Genomic DNA, 23,008 nt, shown 5'->3' with positions numbered 1-23,008 from the left:
ATCCATTCAACTGATTGTGGGTTTTTTCTCGTTCCAACCAGTGCACCACAACTGGTCAAAGGCTGTGGTATGTGCTTTCCTGTCTGTGGGAAAGTGCAGATAAAAGATCCCTTGCTGCATTAGGAAAAATGTAGCGGGTTTCCTCTGTTGACTACAAGTCAGAAAGTTTACCAAATGTTTGACATCCAATAGCTGATGATTAATTAATTAATGTGCTCTAGTGGTGTCGTTAAACAAAACAAACTGCAATTGGTATTTGTATGGTAATGTATATAGGTCCCCACACATTGGGGTTTTTTTTTTATGCCTGTGCATACTATTTAGCAACATTCTGCTGTTGGAGCTGTACTGGATGTAAATCCATCACTCAACAACCTGACTGAAGCTGTCTGCAATTGACCAAATACCTCTGGAAAGTCTATTGCTATTTTGGGATCTCCTGTGTGCTCATTTGCAAATCATGGCAACATACATGTACTACATGTACATGTAAAACTTCAGTACATGAATTATTTATTTTTTTGCAGTTATTTATTTCCAGGGTCATTAGTTCACTATTTTGGTGGTCAAACTATATCCTGATTTATGCATTGTATTTGTTCTGCAATGTTCATACATATATACTCACCAGGCTTTCTGCCAGAAAATAATTTGAGGGTTCGTAATAAAAACAAAATAGACCATAAGTGAACCTACTAGGTGGTTATAGGTTTGAAATCTTTTCAACTTCCACAATGTTCCTGTACTTTGATAAATTTTATAAACAGCCATGCTCTTAAAGGGACATTCCTGAGTTTGCTGCAATTTTTAAGATGTTATCAACTAACAGAGACTTTTTAACGAATGTAATTACATATCAAATATATTTTTCTGCATAAAATATTAGTGGCTGTATATTAAACCTGTTTCTGATTGTTCTACTATTTGTAATAAGTTAAATTTCATTTTATTTTCTAAAATATCTTTTTTTCGTACATATGAAATTATTTGAAGACAAAATCTAGTTTGGACTTCTTACAAATATTAAGACGACCAGAAACTCATTGAATATACAGCCACTGATATTCTAAACCAATTTTTTTTAATTTAATATGTAAGTTTAATCGTAGAAATATTTTAGTAGTCGAAAACATCTTACAATGCAGCAAAGTCAGGAATGTCCCTTTAATATAATCTATTAAGAAATTACAAAAATGTATCCATTAATTTCCAAGATTTTAGGGACGTAATTTTTACCCTTCTTACCCTCTGGCAGAAACCCTGCTCACATATACAATGTCTATACATCTACAATATAGTGGTGGAATTGGTAAATTTCTTATCGCTAGCAGTGTGATGATTGGAACCAAGAACTATCACAGTATCAGTACATATATGTGGTATATCTAGACATGTTAATGACATTCAACACATTAATCTTGAAGAAAATGTCTCAGATAGTACATTCCAATGGTCAACCATGGTTGGTCCCAGCTGCCACTTAATTAACTTAGTTTGCCTTTAGGTCAGAAAAAAAAGTACAGGAAAACAGTTCTAGAAAGAAGGAAAATGTACAGGTTACAGTGGAGTTTTTAACAGCATTTTGTTGTTAAATTTTTGGTACTATGGTATAAACACAAACTTTAAATGGGCAGGAGAAAGGACTGTGTCACTAGTCCTACATAGTTAAATCTGATTCTCTAATATATTTATGTTGGGTGCGTCATTAAATAAAACATTTCCTTCCTTCTCTAATATATTTTTAACATTTAACTTTAAGCATTTAGAATAGAACACTGGCTTTTGTTTTCTATGTGCGCGCGTTACTTCATTCTTCAATTTCCTCTAAATGTTTAGTTCCAATCTATGGCTAGAAACACTTCTTAAGATAAAAGTTTATATTGTTTAATGACATCTTAGGAGTATATTGATTAATAACGGTTGGCTACTGTCAAATGTTTAATAATTCTGACACATACATGTTTCGTCTGGGGAAACTGCAATATTTTTTCCATTAACCTTCATGCCAAGACATCAAACTGACAGGAGGCAGACAGCAAATGCTGCTTAAAATGCACACATTGCTTCCTGATACTGTACCTAATCAGTTCCACAGGCACAATTTCCTTTCCATCTTATTTTTGACAGTATTCCACACACATCAAAAATTCTTTATTCTCAAGAATGACAATATAGATGTTGTGCTATTATTCAGGTTTTACTGGTGCTTTTAAAAAAAATACCTAAATGTAGTTACAAGTCTAATTAGGAGTTTACTTTGAAGACTTAATTTCTGGTACTGCTTTTCCCTCTCTAGCACTGACTTTCATCCTAAAGCGTGAGAAACAAAATAATGCTTCCCAAGGTTTCTGCCAGAGGGTAAAACCGGTATGGCACCATACCCAATTTTTTTTAAAGATTTTATTATTTTTAAGTTAACCTTTTGACAAAATTAATGACTCTTATCATTACTGTATGGTTTTCTTAACCCTAAACCTAAACGTAACCCATTTTCTTTCTGAGGGAAGCACCCCATAGCCTGTTGACTGTGGTTGCATTCAATTCCATAGTGCCATACCTAAAAAAAACATTCTGGCAGAAGCACTGCTTCTCATTCCAAATACTGAACATTGAACCTCATATGCAGGTTCCCACATACAGGGCTGCACATACCACTGCCTTTAATATACCAGTCCATGGATTTATCAAGGCTTTCTGTGGATTTGAACATTGGCCCCTTCCCATAAGAAAGTCACTCCGAAAATTCCCAATTCCAATGTCAAAACTTCCCCATATATATATATATTTAACTATGTCTGTTCTAATAAATTAATTTAACAGTGGTGTACTGCATCATTTAGTGGCATGAAAAACATCCCAAGTATGATTTATTTGCGCTAATTTTGCCAATCCCATCAGACATGGAACCATGGCGAAACATCCTGGCTAAAATCCTTGCCAGTCATGGGGTAGTGATCAGGATGGGTGAAAAACCCAATGGGTATGCTGAGTGGGATCAATCCTACATACACGTATGACCCAAGTTCCTCAACAAAGTGCTATACATGTACTGACTGAGCTAAATACCAATCTCTGAGCCGAGCAATACATAACATGTAGAAACGGCCAAATATTTAACTGTACAATAAAAAACTGGGTTAGTATATGGTACATGTATAAATAGAGCACTGGTCGGTGCTGTAAACGCCACAGGATTCTGCCATGTTATAAGTACCATTCTGGACTGAGCATATAATGAGCAGCTACATGTATTTGTGTTTGTTATTTCACGACACTTTGCTTTCAAAATATGCATATTTATATTTAAAAAAGAAATTAAAAAAAATAAAAAAAATATGTACAGAAAACACCATACCAAAACAAAATTAAAATGACTCATATCAGATTTTAAAACATGAACAGATTTTGTTAAATAATAGTTTTTAGCAGTACCCAGCGATTAACAATTAAAGTTATTATGTAACAAGCAACAGTTTTATAGAATACCAGTAAGTTTCTAGAAAGGTTCACTAATTAGTGGGAAAGTAATTCAAAGGTCATTATGTAAACTTCATGTCTAGTTCAGGGGTGGGAATTGGTGAACTGTAAAAAAGAGGAAATCTATAGGTCCCAGAAATTCTTGAAATCCTAGGTTAAAATCTGTGCCATCTGACACATTTTGGAGGAAAGGATGATTAAAATGTGAGGAAACGCAAAATGTTCCATGAGAAAAAAATTCCAATCCCTGCTAGTTAGGTTTATTTATTTTAAAAAAAGAAAAGAAAAAAAGGGTAATAATAAAAAAGAAAACAAAATTTAAAAAACAAAACAAACAAAAACATTCATTGAGATGAACATCCACAGGTGTAACAATACTCAATAGTGGTGTTCACACTGACACAGTTAAACTGGTTTAACAGTACAGTTTAGCTAAAATACTTCTGGTTGAAAATGACAAGTGTTCACTCATGTAATAGCTATGTGTATACCGGTATGTGGTGTTAGTGTAGATATCCGTACTTGAGTAAGACATCAAAACAATAATGGACTACAAGTCGGTCACTTCCTCCTTATACTAGTTTAGCTAAAACAGTTTGGAGGAAGGAGGTGTTTTATTTAATGACGCACTCAACACATTTTATTTACGGTTATATGGCGTCAGGCATATGGTTAAGGACCACACAGATACTGAGAGAGGAAACCCGCTGTCGCCATTTTGTGGGCTACTCTTTTCGATTAGCAGCAAGGGATCTTTTATATGCACCATCCCACAGACAGGATAGTATATACCACGGTCTTTGTTACACCAGTTGTGGAGCACTGACTTTTAAAACAGTTTGTGTTCACACTAACATTTAAACTATTTAAACACCAGTTTAACTAAACCACTTACCAAAGTGTTTTAGCTATATCGGTTCAGCTACATGTATACACCAGTATATAGTCACAGTGAAACGATCATGTTCACAAACTGGTTTAGTTATTCCATTTAAACTAGCTTGAAGTGTAAGTGAATGCAGCTATACAGACTTAAGTTTCATTTAAGGATTGTCTGTTATTTCTTTTAGATTCATCTGAGTATCAAAGAAAAAAGCAGGTGCAAACTGATTCTTCAACAGTAACACTCAATTAATAAAAATTACAATACACCATCATAAAGTGAGATCATAAAATATGATGTTCCTTGACAATGTAATTTTTATGTTCACTGAGAAATGATCAAACTCACAATAGCTACGGCTGGACCAATGGGAAGACTTTAATAAATTATAAATAATATAACAGAAATTTCATAAATGAATAATGATGTTGGGCCTATACATGTAGTTTGTGACAAACAGAAAATGTATATTTGAGGGAGGCGCCCAGGTGCGAATACCTAACAATTTTTATCACTACCTGTATATATATCTACACCAAGTCTAATTAAATCATGATAATTGCTTTTTCGCATGGTTGCTTTTCTAACAATGAATACACATACTTCCTCGATCTCAGGATGTAGTCTCTTCAAAAATTACAATTAAATTCAGGACGTTAACATTCATGAATTAGCCAGCTGTTTGAGACAAGTCAACAAAGGTTCAAACTGGCGACATGTTAAGCAAGCAGCTATTGCCAATATTGGCTACACATTGAGTCAGTGTATCTAATGGCCAGAACAAAGACAAATCAACAATGTAATTTGTGACATACGGGGCAGGGACTTCCACAAGAAATGAAAACAAGCAGATTGAACAAAACCAAACCAAAAAAGCACTACATATACATATCTATGTTATATATACAAATGTACATGAAATTGAATTTTGAATATAGCTGAAACTGTCAAAGCAAATAATATTTTAAAAACTTGTTAATTAATAAGGGTATTTGACTATCTAGATTGTACACATACATGTATCTGTATGGATTATGAATCGAGCAATAACAATTTGAACTACTTTTTTTTAAATTAAAAAAAAAAAAAAAAACAAAAAAACATCAACAACTACATACATTTGTTCCTGGTACTAATTTTGTAGCAGTCTCCTTGTTGCTATCCTGAGTGAAAGAGGTCACAGGTACAGGCTTTTCAGGTTGAGAAGGAAATCTGTTACTAGTATATCCTACAGAGTTAGCAGAAGAATCATTCCCCTGGTTTTTACTCTGAACCGGTGATGGCGATCGTTCCCCATTCGTGAACGTCCCAGAACTCCGTTCAGAAACCGGACTAACACTGGCTGTACTACCACTAGTGGCCGATCTGTTGTCAGTAACTTTTGGTTTTTCCACTTCTTCCTTTCTAAAACTTGACCTCAAAAGTCTCGTCCGCTCTGCTACAGACGGTGGTTTCTCAGGTAAAGGTGGAGCCGGTCCCCTGCTACCCGGTGTCGACATGGCACATGTGGGTTGACTTTTTTTTCAACTATACAAATCCCCCACACAAAAAAATATATCACCCGGAAATTCCACACACAAAGGCCAGATTACAGTCCAATGATGAAAAGGGAATCAAACAAGGCCTCTAGGAAGAACCAAATGGCAGCTGCAACTTGCCTTTCACGTGAAATTCAATACCTCTCAGCACATGGGCCAAGTTATCATAGAAAGTGGAGGCGGAGTTACTGCTATTTCCAGGCTGCAGGATACATGTATATGTGTACAGTAACACCACTGCAGTGTTGATGGAAAACTGATCTGCACCAGTACATGCATGCACTGGTGGACAATGGCCGGTTTCAGCAATGATGTCACAAAGGCTTGATTAAGTTGATAAACCCCCATCTGGCCTATTTATAAATAACCCACTGATAAGACCCAATGATGTATTGATTATTAAACTGTTGACTGAAACAGTGGGCTACTCTTTTTAAGTAACTTTATACAGAAACTTGATTTAGCTCTTACTCTGAGTCATAGCATTTTCACTTGATAACTACAAAATTGATATTAATCACACTTCTACCATAAACACAACCCAACCCAACCCATCTACAGTATACATACACACAAATACAGAAAATGACTATATATAATAATATATATATATATATATATGTATATGTATATATATATGTATATGTATATGTATATGTATATGTATATGTATATGTATATGTATATGTATATGTATATGTTTTTGTGGGGTGTTTTTTTTTTTTTTTTAAATATATATTATAGCTACATGTAGTTTTATAATTTTATTTAAAGCACATATTGTGCATGTTATTTATGAATATCCAAACAATATATTTTCCGGAAATAAATTAGCTACTGCTTATACAATCCGCTTACACATGTACATTGTATTATTAGAAAAAATTGTTTATGTTTCTGTGTGTATAGTTTGACATGTGGTGAGTAGAGTTATGTACACATGTATGTACATCTGCGTTAAGCTATTTTAGTAACTGCACTGGCTGGTAGTGACAGCTCCACATCATGCACTGTATGTATTTTGATAGATCTTCTTTCATCTAATATATCAGATGGATGGGCGCCAGAGGGTGGGTGGGCTGGGGTAGCATCTATAGTCCGTCCCATCATTCTATAAAATTGTGTTTTTTTGTAAATAATTTCAGTTTGGGTTGACATAAGAAAAAAAGTACAAGTGTTTTGGAAATAACAAAAAAATACTAAGTTATTGTGTGCAATTTACAAATCAATCAGCTCAGAAATGAAAGAAAAAAAGAAATGTTTTATTTAACGACGCACTCAACACATTGTATTTACGGTTATATGGCGTCAGACATATGGTTACGGACCACACAGATTTTGAGAGGAAACCCACTGTCGCCACTACATGGGCTACTCTTTCTGATTAGAAGAAAGGGATCTTTTATTTGCGCTTCCCACAGGCAGGATGGCACAAACCATGGGCTTTGTTGAACCAGTTATGGATCACTGGTCGGTGCAAGTGGTTTATACCTACCCACTGAGCCTTGCAGAGCACTCACTCAGGGTTTGGAGTCGGTATCTGGATTAAAAATCCCATGCCTCGACTGGGATCCTAAACCTAGTACCTACCAGCCTGTAGACCGATGGCCTAACCACGACGCCAACCAAGGCCAGTCAGCTCAGAAATGAATAACTTGTAGTAAGTTTCATTGTATGAAATAAAGGCGTTCCCTGTGGGACAGACTATAAATTGTTCATCCTGCTCATTAGCTGCATTCACACTTACACTTTAAACTAAGTTTAACTAAACTGGTATAACTAAACCAGTTTAAAATAATTGTGAACGTGATCTTTTCACTATACCAGTATAGATAAAACTTTTCGGTGTGTCATTTTCTTAAGCTGGTATTATTAAAACAGTTTAAAATGTAAGCATAAATGCAAACTGCTTTAGTTAAAGTAGTTTAAGGCAGAAATGACAGCGACATCATAGTCATAATAAGCAGTAACTGTGTTTGCAATGGACTAATAGACTCGTAGTCCACATGTATGTGCAGATTAGACTTCTACTTATGCATATATAGCTAAATTACATGTGTGAATGTTCATTATCTCGCCTTCATGTAAAATTCTTTGATCTCATTGGTTGTTTGCCGTTGGACAAATCCCTTATCCCCCTGTGGGCGGAGCCAAATTCTCTTATACCCCGTCTGTAATTTCCAACAGTTTCCAGCCGCCCCAGTTAATGCTAAAGCAATAATTAGATTATAAATAGCATTGATAATCAATCAAGTATACATAATTAATTTTATTTTTACTACGTATAAAATACAATATTTCAATACTTTTAAAAGCTGCAATGTTGAACTTGGCCACCTAATTACGGTTGTGGTGTTATTGTATTAATGCGTGATTAGCAACATTTTTTTTTTTTTTTTACTACATACATTTCTGATAAAAAAAAAAAAAAAAAAAATCTATTTTTATTAATATCTGTTTCAGACAATTTCGTATTACAAACATTTGAAGTTAAAAACTCGTTTATTGATGGAACTATTTTTCGTCACTGGCAAGTGGTTTCGTTCGCGTCCGCGTGGTACGGCTCCGTTAATAAATTGTTAACAATTATTGTCTGGCATTATTTTGATTATTTGGCTTTATGGTTTAACATGTCGGCAAGATAAATTCGTTGTAGAAGCATCTCTCGGGGTATATGGCTTTTTATGTACCCTCTGTGAACACACAGAGGGTACATAAAAAGCCATATACCCCTCGTGATGCTTCTACAACTTATATTATTTCCAACCTAAGTGTTTTAGCTATATAAAGCAGTATAGTTAAACCAGTTTTAGTTGTGTAAATGTGACCCAGCTAGTGTTACAAATTCTGCCGTATTAAGTTACATGATGTGTAAATGGGAAACATATTTATAAATACAAAAAAACCACCAAAAAAACCCAAACCCAAACCTAAACACATACACATGTACACAAAACAAAACTGCAACAGCATAAAAAAGCATGTTTTCCACAGCTATCTAGTATTGGGACATCATTTTCAAACTCATATACCATTATGGAGTAATCTAAAATAGATTCCTCCTGTAATTTAGAGATTTAAAATATGCCTCAAGTTCACACTTCAATGGAGACCAGACACCAAAACATATGTATGTAGTGCGTCATGCATTCGCTTCCTATCAATTCTATAAACTGAGTTACTAAAAAGTCACGCTCTCAAGGAAGGCTGAGTCAGCTGCACTGCTTATGACCAAAGAGCTTGGTTGAATGAATGAATGAATGAATGAATAAATGAATGGATGTTTAATGAAACCCCAGCATAAAAATAAACTTTGGCTATTAGGTATCAAACAAAGGGAAGAACTGAATCTCCACAGTGGACCTACTTTCTGATACCCCCCACCCCAATTCCAACCAGTAGTGCCCCACAAATGATATATATAAAAGGCTGAGTGTGCTGTCCTGTCAGTGGGGAAAGTGGATACAATAGATCCCTTGCAGCTAATGGGAAAATGTAGCAGGTTTCCTCTGACTGCATGTCATACTGAATGAAATATTTGACATCAATAGATGATGATTAATAGATCAATACGCTCTAGTTGCTAAACAAAAACAAAGTACTCTTTAAGTTTGAGGCTTAAACAGAAGTGGGTAGGATTATGCATGGTTCTGAATGAAAGCAAGGCAATACAGCACTACAGAGTGCTATTTATTTAAGACTACCATTACTCATGTGACAGTTCTTGGTTAGGTCAGTCATGCTTTTCAGTCAGTCATCTACAAGTATAATTTAGTCTCATCTGATTATTCTTCAGAATACGCCTATTATAATCAAATTTTTAAAACTAAAGTAACAAGAAGAAGAATTTCAATGATTACAAAAGTGCCTTGTCACTACAACAGCTTGGAGACTAAGAAATACTTGTTAAGAGTTTCTGCCAGAGGGTAAAATAGGTAAAAAATTAAAATGCCTTCCCCCAAAAAATATTATTTGTGTATGGAGTCATACCCTGGCTTGAGCCATACAGAGATTATCTATATAAATATATCACTCCATTCGATTGGATTGATCATTTTGTCAACATAGCATCATACCTGTAGCACAGAAACCCTGCTCATTTAGTGATGTTTTACGAAAAAGAATTAAAACAAATATCACAACCACAAATAATTTATATTTGTTATTACATTGCTATTCGCTACATATAATTTAAGCCTATGATGACAGTAACAGTACTTGGGGTTCACATATTAGTTTAACAACAAAAACATGTGGATGTACTGGTAAATGTACATATATTATATATTTATTATCCACGTAGTTCAACATATACAGGGAAATATAACCAGTATGACACTCATGTCATAATAATTTCATTATAATGCGGCTTCTCCATTCTTAGCTCTGTCTAATCCCTTACCAAAATGTCCTCGTTTCGTCGTCTCCTTCTAGTTACATTTGAAACGTTTTGACATGGTCCTAGCTTGTTATTCATAAAAATAATATTATAGATAATATGGATAATAAAGCTTGTATAATAATCTCTATATATTTACAGTGGAACCTGCCTAAACCTGAACACTTTGGGACCTCAACATCTATCCTTGTCCTTCAGTTTACATGTATATATGTCTGATTTAGACATATTGATATCTCATTCCAATTAGACAATGTGTCATTCTGATTATAAATTAATTAACTTTTGTTGGTTAGTATATGTGTACATGTATGTACAATATTAAATTATTGGTTACATGTTAAAGCAATCAGCTATATTCGATTAATTTATGGAGAGTACATGTATTAGTATATGGCCTAGTAAATTGATAAATTTGTCCGTTTCCAAAGCAATAAGACTGTTTTAATCAATATACAATGAAACCCCTCAAAAACCAGACCCTCTGAAAACTGGATATTTTTCATGGTCCCTTTTTAAATATAAATACTGAAAATAACCTCTCTAAACCAGACACCCACGACTTTTACTTGGTTCCAAAGATGTCCAGTCTAGAGGGCTTTCACTGTGTATATAGTGGTTCAATGATGTTATCATAGAGTAAGATAACAGACAGGTGGTTCACACCACTTTGAGAATGCAAAGTTCTGATAACAAGCATTATTACAACATGTATTCTTATTTACTGTGGTGACATAATGTGTGGAACTAGGCCACTGAAATGTCTACTCTCTCACTGGCTTAATATCTGTTCAGCATTGTACATTGCATTTGTTTACTCAGCTGGAGTTCAAATTTGTTGTCAGCACTCTGGGGTTTTTCAAGTCAAATTATTAAAAATTAAAAAAATTTAAGCAGAAAATCATCCATCCTGAGTTTGTTTTTTTTAAATAGATAGGTTCTAGTTTATAAAACCAAGATTTTAATACATCAAATAAAAAGGAAATAATCACAATAGGAAAATTTGGCCAGTTTCAACAGCTACTAAATTTTGCAGGTCTCACCCTGCCCATTGCCAAATTATAAAACTGCTAATTTTTATACAAAATGGCTACATTTAAAATTCTGCAAATAAAATTTGGATTAAATTAACCACTTTTTAAAAAAATTCCATGAAATAAGTATTCTGAGTACCACTAAAGCAATACATGTCCCCTACCAGGCCTCAAGGGCCATAACTCTGTCAAAAATAAAAGTTAAACTTGATCTGTAAACATGATAAAGCTATATATACAAAATGTCATCTCAGTATCTTCAGGCTTTGCATAAAAAAGTCTGGAAAACTAAAAAAAATTATCTTCTAACTTCAAAAGCCATAACTCTGTGAAAAATTGGTAAATTGCCATGAAAATCAAACTTGATCTGTAACAGAACATTATAAAGCTACACAAATAATTTTAGATCAATATCTAGAGGCAATCCAAACAAAAGTTTGGAAAACACATTTTCGAATCTCTTCAGTTCAAGGGCTATAACTCTGTCAAAAGTGGGTAAATCGCCATGAAAGTCACACTCGAGGGTTCACACACCCTTTTTGAAAACTAATTTCTATACTTTTTCCATAACACATTAAATAATTTTCCAAACTTGCTTCCGAAAGCATACCCTTGCAAGTGTATAAAATCTGAAACTTCCAAATGTTAATAATTGTGAATAAAAGGAGATCGAGTTCAGGCAACCATATGCAAGTTACTGAAATTTACTTGTTTTTCATACTTTTTCAAAACTTGCACGCAAAATTCCAGACGAAACCTAACACTTAATCTATAACAGAAAATGATAAAGCTATACAAAACATTCTGCTCAGTATCACAAGGCATTGTGAAAAAAACATCTGGAAACTATATTTATATTTGAAAATTGGCTGTAACAAACTTCATTCCACTGTGAGCCCTGGTTTTATCCATTTCTGGTTTGAGCAGGTTTCACTGTACATGCTAAAGAAAGGGGGGGGGGGGTTTATAAATAAAATGAATAAAACACAACAGACTTACCGCTGATTTGACAAGGTTGTTTAACAGTCAAATAAACCAATCGCCAGGTGGTGAAGATGGAATGAATATGAAAAAGAAATGAATAAAAAAATATGTGAGCATGTTTTTAGCTTGAAATAGTATCTTTCAATGTTAATTAATATGGTTTTGTTTAACCAGCCTACATATGAGAGATCAGTCATACATGTACTGGGCTCGGACCGTAATTTGATATATATATGTATGTGTAAGCACGGATATAAGGTGTAATGACATGACAAATTACAACTGAACCATGCAGACTATGCTGTGGGAGTAATTCTATCATATCAAGTTTAATGTTTAGTGGTGTAGTGTGACTGTGAAAAACAAAAACCATAACATGCTAAAGAGATAGTCCTAAACCAGGCTTGCACAAATTGCACGAACGACCGTTTCGTTCGTGCATCGGTTATGCCATTTTATTTGGCATAACTGATTTATCGTTTGTGTAAAATTTACTGAAGGATTAGTGCTTTTTCGTAGCGCGTATCATAACCAGTCAAGTTTGTATAAATATCTTGCGAAGTAGGTGCATTCCCATTGGTTGTTAGAAGACATTATAGCCAAATTTAACCAATCAAAAATGGCAATATTATGATGGTCATTACAATCTCGAACTGGATCAGCAACCAGGGTAAACCAGAGTTAACTGTAATTCCGAATTGGATAGAGACGACGACAGTGTCAGTGATAATGACAGTGACAGTATCAGTATCCACTGTTCCTCAGGTGAGGAGGATGGCACCGAGTCTTCCACTCAGGACTGAATATCATGACATTATACACACATAAAAGACTAATATTATAAAATTAATGGTAAGAGATTGTCTTGCAGTGAATTCTTATTTATTCACACGTAGTTATGCACACATGATGATGTCCTAAAACATGGTCCTAAAAAATAGTCCTAATCATTATTATTATTTTTAAATCTCTTAAACATTTATATACATATACTTTTTACTTATAAAGAAGAAAAAAAAAGGTTATGCAAACCCAAACAGGTTATGTAAATCTTTTGGCACAACCCCTTTTCAGGTTATGCAATTTTTTTTATTTGTGCAGTCCTGCTAAACTGTCTACCATTTCAGCATTTTCCAACTAATGCAGACATTTTAATGACTGAAATTAAACATTAACAAAATAAAAATAAATAAACATTACATATTTTGTCGAGTTCTTGGGTAAAATTAGGAACCCTAAAATCTTAAATTAATGAATATATTTAAGACAGATTGCTGTTTAAAATTTGTCAACGTGCACACAATTTCAAAACATTTCTAACCCAAAACCCCTTTGTGGTAGTGTGGGAATTGGGTGGAATTTCTTATTGATCGTCAGTTATAATACATTGGCACCAATCAGTTAAAACTATATGTACTTTAGAAGGATTTGAATTATAAGCACCATGTAACTGTTGTTGTTGTTGGCCAATTTTACCTTTAAATAACTATTTGATATAATTTTTTCTTTAGATACACATGGAAATAAACCCAAACCCCAGCATATTCTACGATTTAAACTGGAGGAATTATTAGAGCTGCAACGATAAACCGGTATATCGCGATGTTTCATCAGCTCGATACGAACCACAGTACAGTTTTGTATATCACGATTTTTACATGTTATTGTTTTCTTGTATCTTATTTGACAAACAAACAAAAAACCTAGCATTTTATTAATTGAACCACGCTGTGCACTCGGGATTATCGGCTGTCAATCAAAACATCGAAAGTGTGAAAATAACTATGCATACCACTCATCTGGGTTAACTAACCGATGACATGAAATGGCAGCAGGCAAAAAAATTACATGCTTTTTAATCTGGGAGATATTATAGAAGTCGATATAGGTGACAATCTAGTATGTGGAATGTTTGTCATTGTAATGTTGGGGGGGGGGGGGGGGGGGGGGTTCACGATTTTTGTCTGGACAAAACGTGGGGGAAATCTACCGGTAATTAAAGGTAGGTCCTAGAAGAGTACAAAAATTCTCCCTGGTGCTAGCTCAAGCTGTCAGAAGTCCCAATGGTGTTATCCATTATTAATTGGGCATAGTACTGAATACTCATACGTTATATACATATATATGGTAGTTAAAATTCATACATTTTATTCTTTTCATTTATTTCATTATGTTAAATGTACACAATTAGATTTGTTTCCCTTCTGCCTTCATTAAAAAAATCCATAAATATTAAATTTAAATAACATCAGATATATCGCAATACATACTGCAATAGTTTGTTGTATCGCAATATATCACAATATGGTTTTGACCGTATCGTTGCACCCCTAGGAATTATTACAGTTAACATTTTCCCACACAATCAATTATAGATTTTTATAATCGATCATCGCATCAGTAGAGCCAAACCAATCAATTTTGAATTAAATAATCAAGCATTGGAAGATCACTTATGATTTGTGTTCTGACAGAAAGACTATTGTCTTTTCTTTCTTTTTTTAAAGAATATCAGTGTTTTTAGATTCAATGTTTTTGGTTGTCTTAATGCTTGTAGTAACTTTTATTTTTCAATAATTCTGTATATATGTATACGAAAAAATACATATTATGGAATAAAATTTATGAAGTTTGAGCTACATGTGGATCTAACACCAGCCAGTTGGAGCTATGTCCACCAATCAAAACCTTACTTGCAGAATCCTGCCAGTGATTTAAAAATAATTTGAAAACATTCCGAATTATCCTGAGGGTATACGATATGTTTCATGTGAATTACTAATGCCTTATTTAGACCAGTAGAACTAATTTTAATCAGATTGCTAACAACACTGCATAGTCCCCAATGTCCAGGTAACATTTCGTCTGTAAATAATAATTTAAATATTGACCAATCACACTTCGCCTTTTATAACGTTATTTGGGAGCTTACAAATTCTAAAAATATCGGGCGAGTCTATTTTAGTGGCCGCAGTACAGCGAACCACACCAATACGTACGGGGTGGGTTATCAGTCTTCAATTTTACATTAAACATTATTTATTTATTTATAAAAAAAAAACTAACTAAATCAGTCTTCAGTTTTACATTACAAATTATTTATTTTATAAAATAAAACATGTTTTAAGGCATTCGAAATTCACATGAAATATATCGTATACCCTCAGGATAATTCGGAATGTTTTCAAATTATTTTTAAATTACTGGCAGGATTCTGCAAGGAAGGTTTTGATTGGTGGACATGAGCTCCAACTGGCTGGTGTTAGATCCACATGTAATAGTGGAGCTAATTTTAATTAGATTGTACAATTCATTATTCACCCTGTCCAGTGTACTGCCAAATTAACCAAATACTAATTGCTATACAAAGTGGCCACAACATTTGTTATATACATGTAGTCAACTAGTCCTTGGCCAATAAACGTTTGTTTTAAAATTAACCATTTTAATAATTTTTAAGGAAATACTCGACATATCTCAAAAATGGATAAAACTGAATTAAATTTATTCCACTGTGAACACTGACAGTGTGTATGTAGGAGGTGCTTAATTAATTTACAGGAGTATACTTTGCATGCAAAAGGCAAAAAAGGGCCAAAATATACAATTTTCACAACAGGCCTATTGCCATTAAACAAGGTTAACAGAATACAAGTCTAATAAAGAACCCGCAGAATGAATCCATTATAATATACTCATAAGATACATGTAATTTTTTAAAAAGCTATCAGGTATCATTTTGTTTATCACAAAATTCCAAAAAACCATGGAAACAGCTGAGACAGAACAGCCCATCTGGCAAACTGGCTGGAGAGCTGGGATATGAACCCAAGGTATGACTGGTATTTGGGAGATCCCTGTTAATCACTTTGTAATGCCATCTGTAACTGTAAAATTTAATGTGTTCACTCGAGGTACTAACTAGTCATTATCTTTAAAGGGAAAATACATGTCAGATTTTTTACAAAAGTAGGAAGCAAACTATATTACAATAGATGCCTACATGTATGCTTTATTATTCATAACATGTGGGCTGCACACTGTTGCAGAAGTTCTGTGGTAGTATGTATACATTACAATTTTGTTTGAAACTTGATATAAAATTACTTGCAGGACCGTATTTTTAGAATTATTATGAAACATGTTTTTCAGTATATACTTATATTATTTATTTTTAAATTCCATCAGAAAGCTGGAATAGTAAAACAAATGGATTAGCCTATGTTTATGTGGCAGCTGGGATCTCTCTGTCAGTCTCTTTTTTTGGATTAGCATCTTTGGCAACTTTATTTTAATTACATGGATGTCCATTTTCATTTTTGGCATCTTTTATATACATGTATACAAAAAATAATAATAATAACATTAACAAGCAAATTGAGACCACTGTTAAAAAACAATACATGTCCCCTTCCAGGCTCAACAAATTTCCATATCTGTAAAGTTCAAGGGACATAACTGTGAAAAATGGGTAAATCGCCGTGAAAGTTAAACTTGATTTGCAACAGAACATGATATATTTATATTCCAAATAGCATCTCAATATTGAAAAAATAAGTCAGAAAAATTATTTTTCATATCTCTTAAGTTCAAGGGCCATAACTCTGTGAAAAATAGGTAAATTGCCATAAAAGTCAAACTTGATTTGTAACAGAACATGATAAAGCTATACACAAAATTTCAGCTCCATAATTTGAGCAAATTGTCCTTATCTCCTACGTTCAAGGGCCAGAACTGTCAAAAATTGGCAAATTGTCATGATGGTAAAGCTATACATAAAGGGGTGGGACGTAGCCCAGTGGTAAAGCGTTCGCTTAATGTGTGGTCATTCTAGGATCAATCTCCGTCGGTGGACCCATTGGGCTATTTCTCGTTCCAGTCAGTGCTCCACAACTGGTGCAACAAAGGTTGTGGTATGTACTATCCTGTCTGTGGGATGGTGCATATATAAAAGATCTCTTGCTGCTAATCGAAAAAGGTAGCCCATGAAGTGGTGACAGCGGGTTTTCTCTCAATATCTACGTGGTCCTTAACCATATGTCTGACGCCATATAACCGTAAATAAAATGTGTTGAGTGCGTCATTAAATAAAACATTTCCTTCTTTCTATACGTAAAATTTCAGGAAAAAACATCAGGAAAACTACATGGGGGATGGACAGATAGACATGAAACCTATAGTCCCCTCCAGTTGAACCGCAAGGTGACTAATAATAAGAAATGAACTATATTTGCATAAATTTTGGGCATTTTTTCATATTTTTCAAAAAATATTCTAAGAGTTAATAAAAAAAATTGATTATTCCTGCTAACTGGGGGCAGCCATTTTGTTTCATTTTCATCGCGTCCAGTTCTCTTAGCTTGGGACAAAGTGACATCAGCTCCTACAAACTTCTGAATGCATGCACAGTGTAAACAAATGGAGTAAAAAAAGAAAGAAAGAAATGTTTTATTTAACGACGCCCTCAACACATTTTATTTACGGTTATATGGCGTCAGACATATGGTTAAGGACCACATAGATTTTGAGAGGAAACCTGCTGTCGCCACTACATGGGCTACTCTTTCCGATTAGCAGCAAGGGATCTTTTATTTGCACTTCCCACAGGCAGGATAGCAAAAACCATGGCCTTTGTTGAACCAGTTATGGATCACTCGACCTATATTCACAAAATATCGTAAGCTTAGTTTTACACGTAAACGTAAATCTATGACTGAAGAGCTATTCACGAACCAACGAAAACGTAAGTTACGTGTAAAGTTGCACGTAAATATAAGAGTGCCTCCGGTTGCAACTAACGCTGCACGTAAGTTGTGTACATATAATAAATCAAGCACGATCGCTGTTATTTACTATTATTTACGAAAACTAGCAGCATATCCAATAAATGAAGCAGTAGCGATGGCGAACACCCACGGATTGAACATATTTTTGTTGGTGATCGAACGGATGTTTTCGACTCGGCCAATTCTCCTGAGTTATCTCTTCCTTTTTCAGAAATGTCCTCAAGTTCGTACCAAAACGCGGATCCCCACCAGTCAAAATGCCATGGTTCACTGCTCGCGATGTTATTGTTAGCAGACGAGAAACAAAATTTTGTTTTGCACATTTATTATTTACCCGGTAGCCATCGTTTCTAATGTGTTTTGATTAATTACTCCAGTGAGAGTGTTAAATCGTAGATTTACGTCCAACTAAGTTACGTTTACATTTACGGCTGTCTTTGAGAATAAGGTGCTTCTTGCACGTTAACTTAAATCTACGGCAGACGTAAGTGCTAGTCGTAGACGTAAATTTACACTTTTTTGTGAATATGGGTCCTGGTCGGTGCAAGTGGTTTACACCTACCCATTGAGCCTTGCGGAGCAACAAACTGAGTAATTAACTAATTTATAACAAGGTGCTTCCCTTTGTTCAAACAAACTTGTAAAACAACATAAATGACTTGACAATATAGTAAACTATTTAACTAAATATATTTCATTTTGCATTAACAGAACGAAATGGGGTTATAGTATTTTTCTCTCTTAAATAATCCACCAAAAAAAGCATACTAGTAGCCAGCAGTGTTTCTGCCAGAAAGACATTTTTGGGTATGGTGCTATGGAATTAAATACAACCACAGTCAACAGAGGGTATGGGGAGCCTCCCCAGAAAGAAAATGAATCATACAGTTATGATAAGAGTAATTAATTTTGTCAAAAAGTTAATTTAAAAAAACAAATCTGCAAAAATATTTGGGTATGGCACTATACCCATTTTACCCTCTGGCAGAAACCCTGAGTAGGCTACGTTGGATCAAAAATGACCACTCACGATACCCAAGTGATAATTTTCTTTTCTTTGGGACTGGGGCAGTTCATGGTATTTTTTGTGACGGATGCAACATTTTGACACCATAAAACTATGTTTCCATGGAAACTTTGTGTACTTTTCTTTACATTTTGTATTAATAGAAACATATAAGTGATGTTTATTTCACCCGAGAAAAAAATATTTTGTACTTGTATTTGGAAAAAAGAAAAAATTGCATATATATAAACATTCCACATGTATGGAACTGGATGCAAAATATTCAAATAAATAAAGTGTTTAAATAAACATAAAATTTATTCATTTTTAATAAGAAAATATTTTACAATATATAATTCATTTAAAATAAAATTTAAAATTACTAATTTAAAATTATATGTAATTTTATATTTTCTTCTTTTTTTTAAAACTCTGTTCAAAATAAATTGGATGTTTTATTTAAAATTTGTGAATGGCAGCTACATATAACTTGCTTAACATCTGACCTTTCAACCTGTTCAATGAAGTACAGAACACACCTTATAAAGTTATTCTGTCATTTCTACAAGAATCAAGAAAAGAAAAATGACAGAATTTGTAGCCAAATAGTTTTGGTCTAGTCCTTGTATGTTTATAAATTTACTTAGCTGAGTTAGCTCCATACAATATATATTAAATTGTAGAAAATAACCTTATTTATTGGTAGGTAATTATTATTTTCCTTTTTATTACGATATAACCTGTAAAATATCGCTTTCTGTGTAACGTGTTAAGATCTCGAAAACGGGTTACACAATGATATAATAATATATTGTACACTTTGTTAAGCACAATTATGTACCATTTAGTTATCTTTAACCATAAACATATTTAAAACAAAAGTAGGTGTAGGGAAGACGGCACAATAAGGAAGTCTAGCGTTTAAAACAACTGTACAAGCCATTTCTATTTGGAAAAATAACAACTCGGGGACAGAGAAGAAAGGCAGTTTAGTGTCGGTTTGCAACATGAATCCATCTAAATTTTGTATTCCACTCTTTTGCGTTTCGGAATTTCCTCAAGCTACATTATACGTGAAAACTATATATAAGACTAACTAGCATTTTTTAGAAATGGTTATTAATGTACTTTCAACATCTAGTTTGAATATCTTACCCATTGCAGAATTAGTTTCCAATCGTTTCCTGTATTTGAATTGCGCATGTGCATGGTGGTCATCGATTTCATTCATTCAGCGATTATCTCCCTTGGACAAATGTTAAAGTTGTGATGGCGACTTCCCGCCAAAATCATTTTATTCATTCTTGTTTTAAAAAGTAAAGAGTATACATTGAAGTATATGTCCATAACAATTATTGCTAAATTATTTCATTTATTAGCGGAAACAAATTAATGTTATTGGAAACATAAGCGTACGAGACAGGGGCAGGGGGAAAACTGCTCCCCTAGTGCTCGAGCAAAACCTCAAATTCGAGCAAAAATTATATATTCGGGGGAAATGTGTTAACCATTTTTACCATGTATTTCCATCATTATATCCTCCAAATTAGTTGTAATCCATATACCAATGCATAGTGATTTGTTTACATCCCTATATCACTTTGTCAGTCATGCTAAAGTGAATAAATTTTAATTATACGTATCCAGATTCGGACGTTTTCATTTAATTCGGGCAAAAACCAGCCTGCCCCTACCCCCCCCCCCCCTTACAAAAAATGGGAGCCCGTATTCCTATGATTGGAAAGTCTACAGTGTAACGCATCACATCATAATGGTCACCGAGTTATATATGTATCGCATATAACATGATGAAATACAGTGGCGTAGGAAGGTGTAAAGGTGCGGAGGGAGGGGGCACACACACACGTGTACATATATTATAAACCATCGCTGCTGCTACTGAATCAAGAAAAGTGGGGGAACTTGACTCCATCCCATCCCCGCTTCCTACACCAGTGAAATAAAATAAATGACCACGTGTGGAAATTAAAATTTTAAAATATAGATGTATATTGTAGGGGCAAGTTGTGAATAAAGATCACAAGTAAAATATTAATCTTTAGATGGCATCAAATGCAATTTTCTAGCACCCGAAGAAACAAAAATAGCATATATATGCCTATTGTTTTCAAAACAATATTAAAATTTGGATGGTATTTTATTATCTGATCAAGAGTGGGGGTCACATGGGTCTCGTAAAGCACTCTCGCCCATTTAAAGTGCCCTCTTTAATAACCTTTTTTCCCTCCGTAATTTATAGCCCTAATCCGCAATATCGGTCTACAACACTAAGTTGCCTTGAAAAAGTGTCTCTGAGCATCTTTATTTGAAATTGTTCCAGTGAGCATTCTCACGAACCTCCCTGCAGATCGATCTTGACTCCCTACGGGAGCTCGGTTCATTTGCAAGTGACAAACTCAAATTGCTCTTTTTTGAATACTGTGAGGGCCTTCCCTGTTAAAAAAACAAACAAAAAAACAACACCTGGATCAGCTCATTTTCAACTATTGTTTTGCATTGGTATTATTTCACCAATCTACTGAGATGTTTAAACAGAGGGGCACGATCTTAGCTCAGTTAGTAGCCAAAAGCGCTCGCGTGAAGTGTTTGGATCCTAGAATCAACCACTCCCCTCCCCATACGGTTTCCCCCATCTCAACCAGACTGTCCCACGTCTGCTGAAAAACTAGGCCTAGCTATGTATCACAATGACCAAATGTTTAACATGCAACAGCCGATGATTAATTTAACGAATCTTTGTGCTCTAGCATTGTTAAACAAAACAAACATTAAAAAAATATTCTAATATTGATCGAAAATATCAAATCCACCAAGTCGACAGAAGGCTTCCAAATTTGTTTGGAATTGACAGTGACCATCAAGCAAGTGTGTAGTTCCTAGATAAATAATTATTTTAATAGACCTGTTTACAGAACTATTTTATTAAACTCTGTAATGCATTATTAAAAATATTGATCTACGTTAAGAGCAATTCCGACCGGTGTTCCGATACAGACGACTGACAAACACAGTTATTTGATAATGTGTAGTTTTGTTTTCACTGAGGCATGAATGAATGAATGTTGTACCCAGGGCCGGATTTAGACCTTTGTGTGTGTGTGTGGGGGGGGGGGGGGGACACTTCAGGTTCCGGGGCCCCTCAACATAGAAATTAAATCACATGATAAATAAAATAAAAAAACTAATTTTTAATTATTACATTTTTTTTTATAAAGGAAGTTCTTAGTCGGAGGGGGAGGGGGTTTCTGGCAGGGGGGCCTGGGGCATTTTCCCCCTTATAAATCCGGCACTGGTTATACCCCAGTACAAAAATACACATCGGCTACAGGGGCGTAGCGTGGTCTGCACCACCAAAAACTACATATGTATAAATCTGTATGTTTTAGTTCTAAAAGCGGACCATTTGCTTCAGCGGGGGGGGGGGGGGGGGGGGGGGGGGGGTGTCGTCCGAACACACACACACCCCAGCCTACGCCCCTGGGCTATTGAGTGTCAGAAAAGGTAAGTGCCGGTATATGGAAATATTTATACAATTATGTAAAATCACAATGTAAAGAGCTGTGAAGAAAAGTATAACACCAAATATCAAGGTAAGTATATTTTAAAACTTTGTATAGAAATCAAAGTGTTTTAAAAACTTTAAAATTAATTCTCGGTGGAATTTAAAAGATTCCAAAACATTTCTGTTGCAAAATACATCGTTTCTCGTCGGCTTCAGGTGATTACACTCCGCCAAAATGTGGCGCATACTGTACACTGACAATGTTCACATCTAGGAGGAGGGTTCTTCTTTAAAATAAATGAATAAGTCAAATATGATTGTATGGCCGATACGGGCACGGCACAAGACTATATCATCCCTCCTACACCGTCTGTAAGA

The 23,008-nt window shown here is 34.5% G+C and overlaps 1 protein-coding gene across 3 annotated transcripts in view; it reads right to left on the bottom strand.

The window, feature by feature from the left end:
* The window catches only part of LOC121388302 (septin-7-like), a 66,096-nt gene extending 45,781 nt beyond the window's left edge, over positions 1-20,315 (bottom strand). Inside the window, exons 1-2 of one of the 3 annotated variants that reach the window (XM_041519592.1) lie at positions 20,263-20,315; positions 12,331-12,332 (exon numbers count right to left, since the gene is read on the bottom strand). In XM_041519592.1, coding sequence (XP_041375526.1) covers positions 12,331-12,332; positions 20,263-20,266 — 6 coding nt within the window. In that variant the 5' untranslated portion in view covers positions 20,267-20,315. Of the gene's footprint in view, positions 1-5,478; positions 6,220-12,330; positions 12,333-20,262 lie in introns of those variants that run through there. The other 2 variants (XM_041519590.1, XM_041519591.1) reach the window with 2 other exon arrangements.
* Positions 20,316-23,008: the final 2,693 nt, after the last annotated feature.

Source organism: Gigantopelta aegis, chromosome 14, assembly GCF_016097555.1.
Source record: "Gigantopelta aegis isolate Gae_Host chromosome 14, Gae_host_genome, whole genome shotgun sequence".
Lineage (NCBI taxonomy): Eukaryota > Metazoa > Mollusca > Gastropoda > Neomphalida > Peltospiridae > Gigantopelta > Gigantopelta aegis.
Note: the sequence above shows the minus strand (reverse complement) of the source record. Positions and strands in the feature narration are given on the sequence as shown.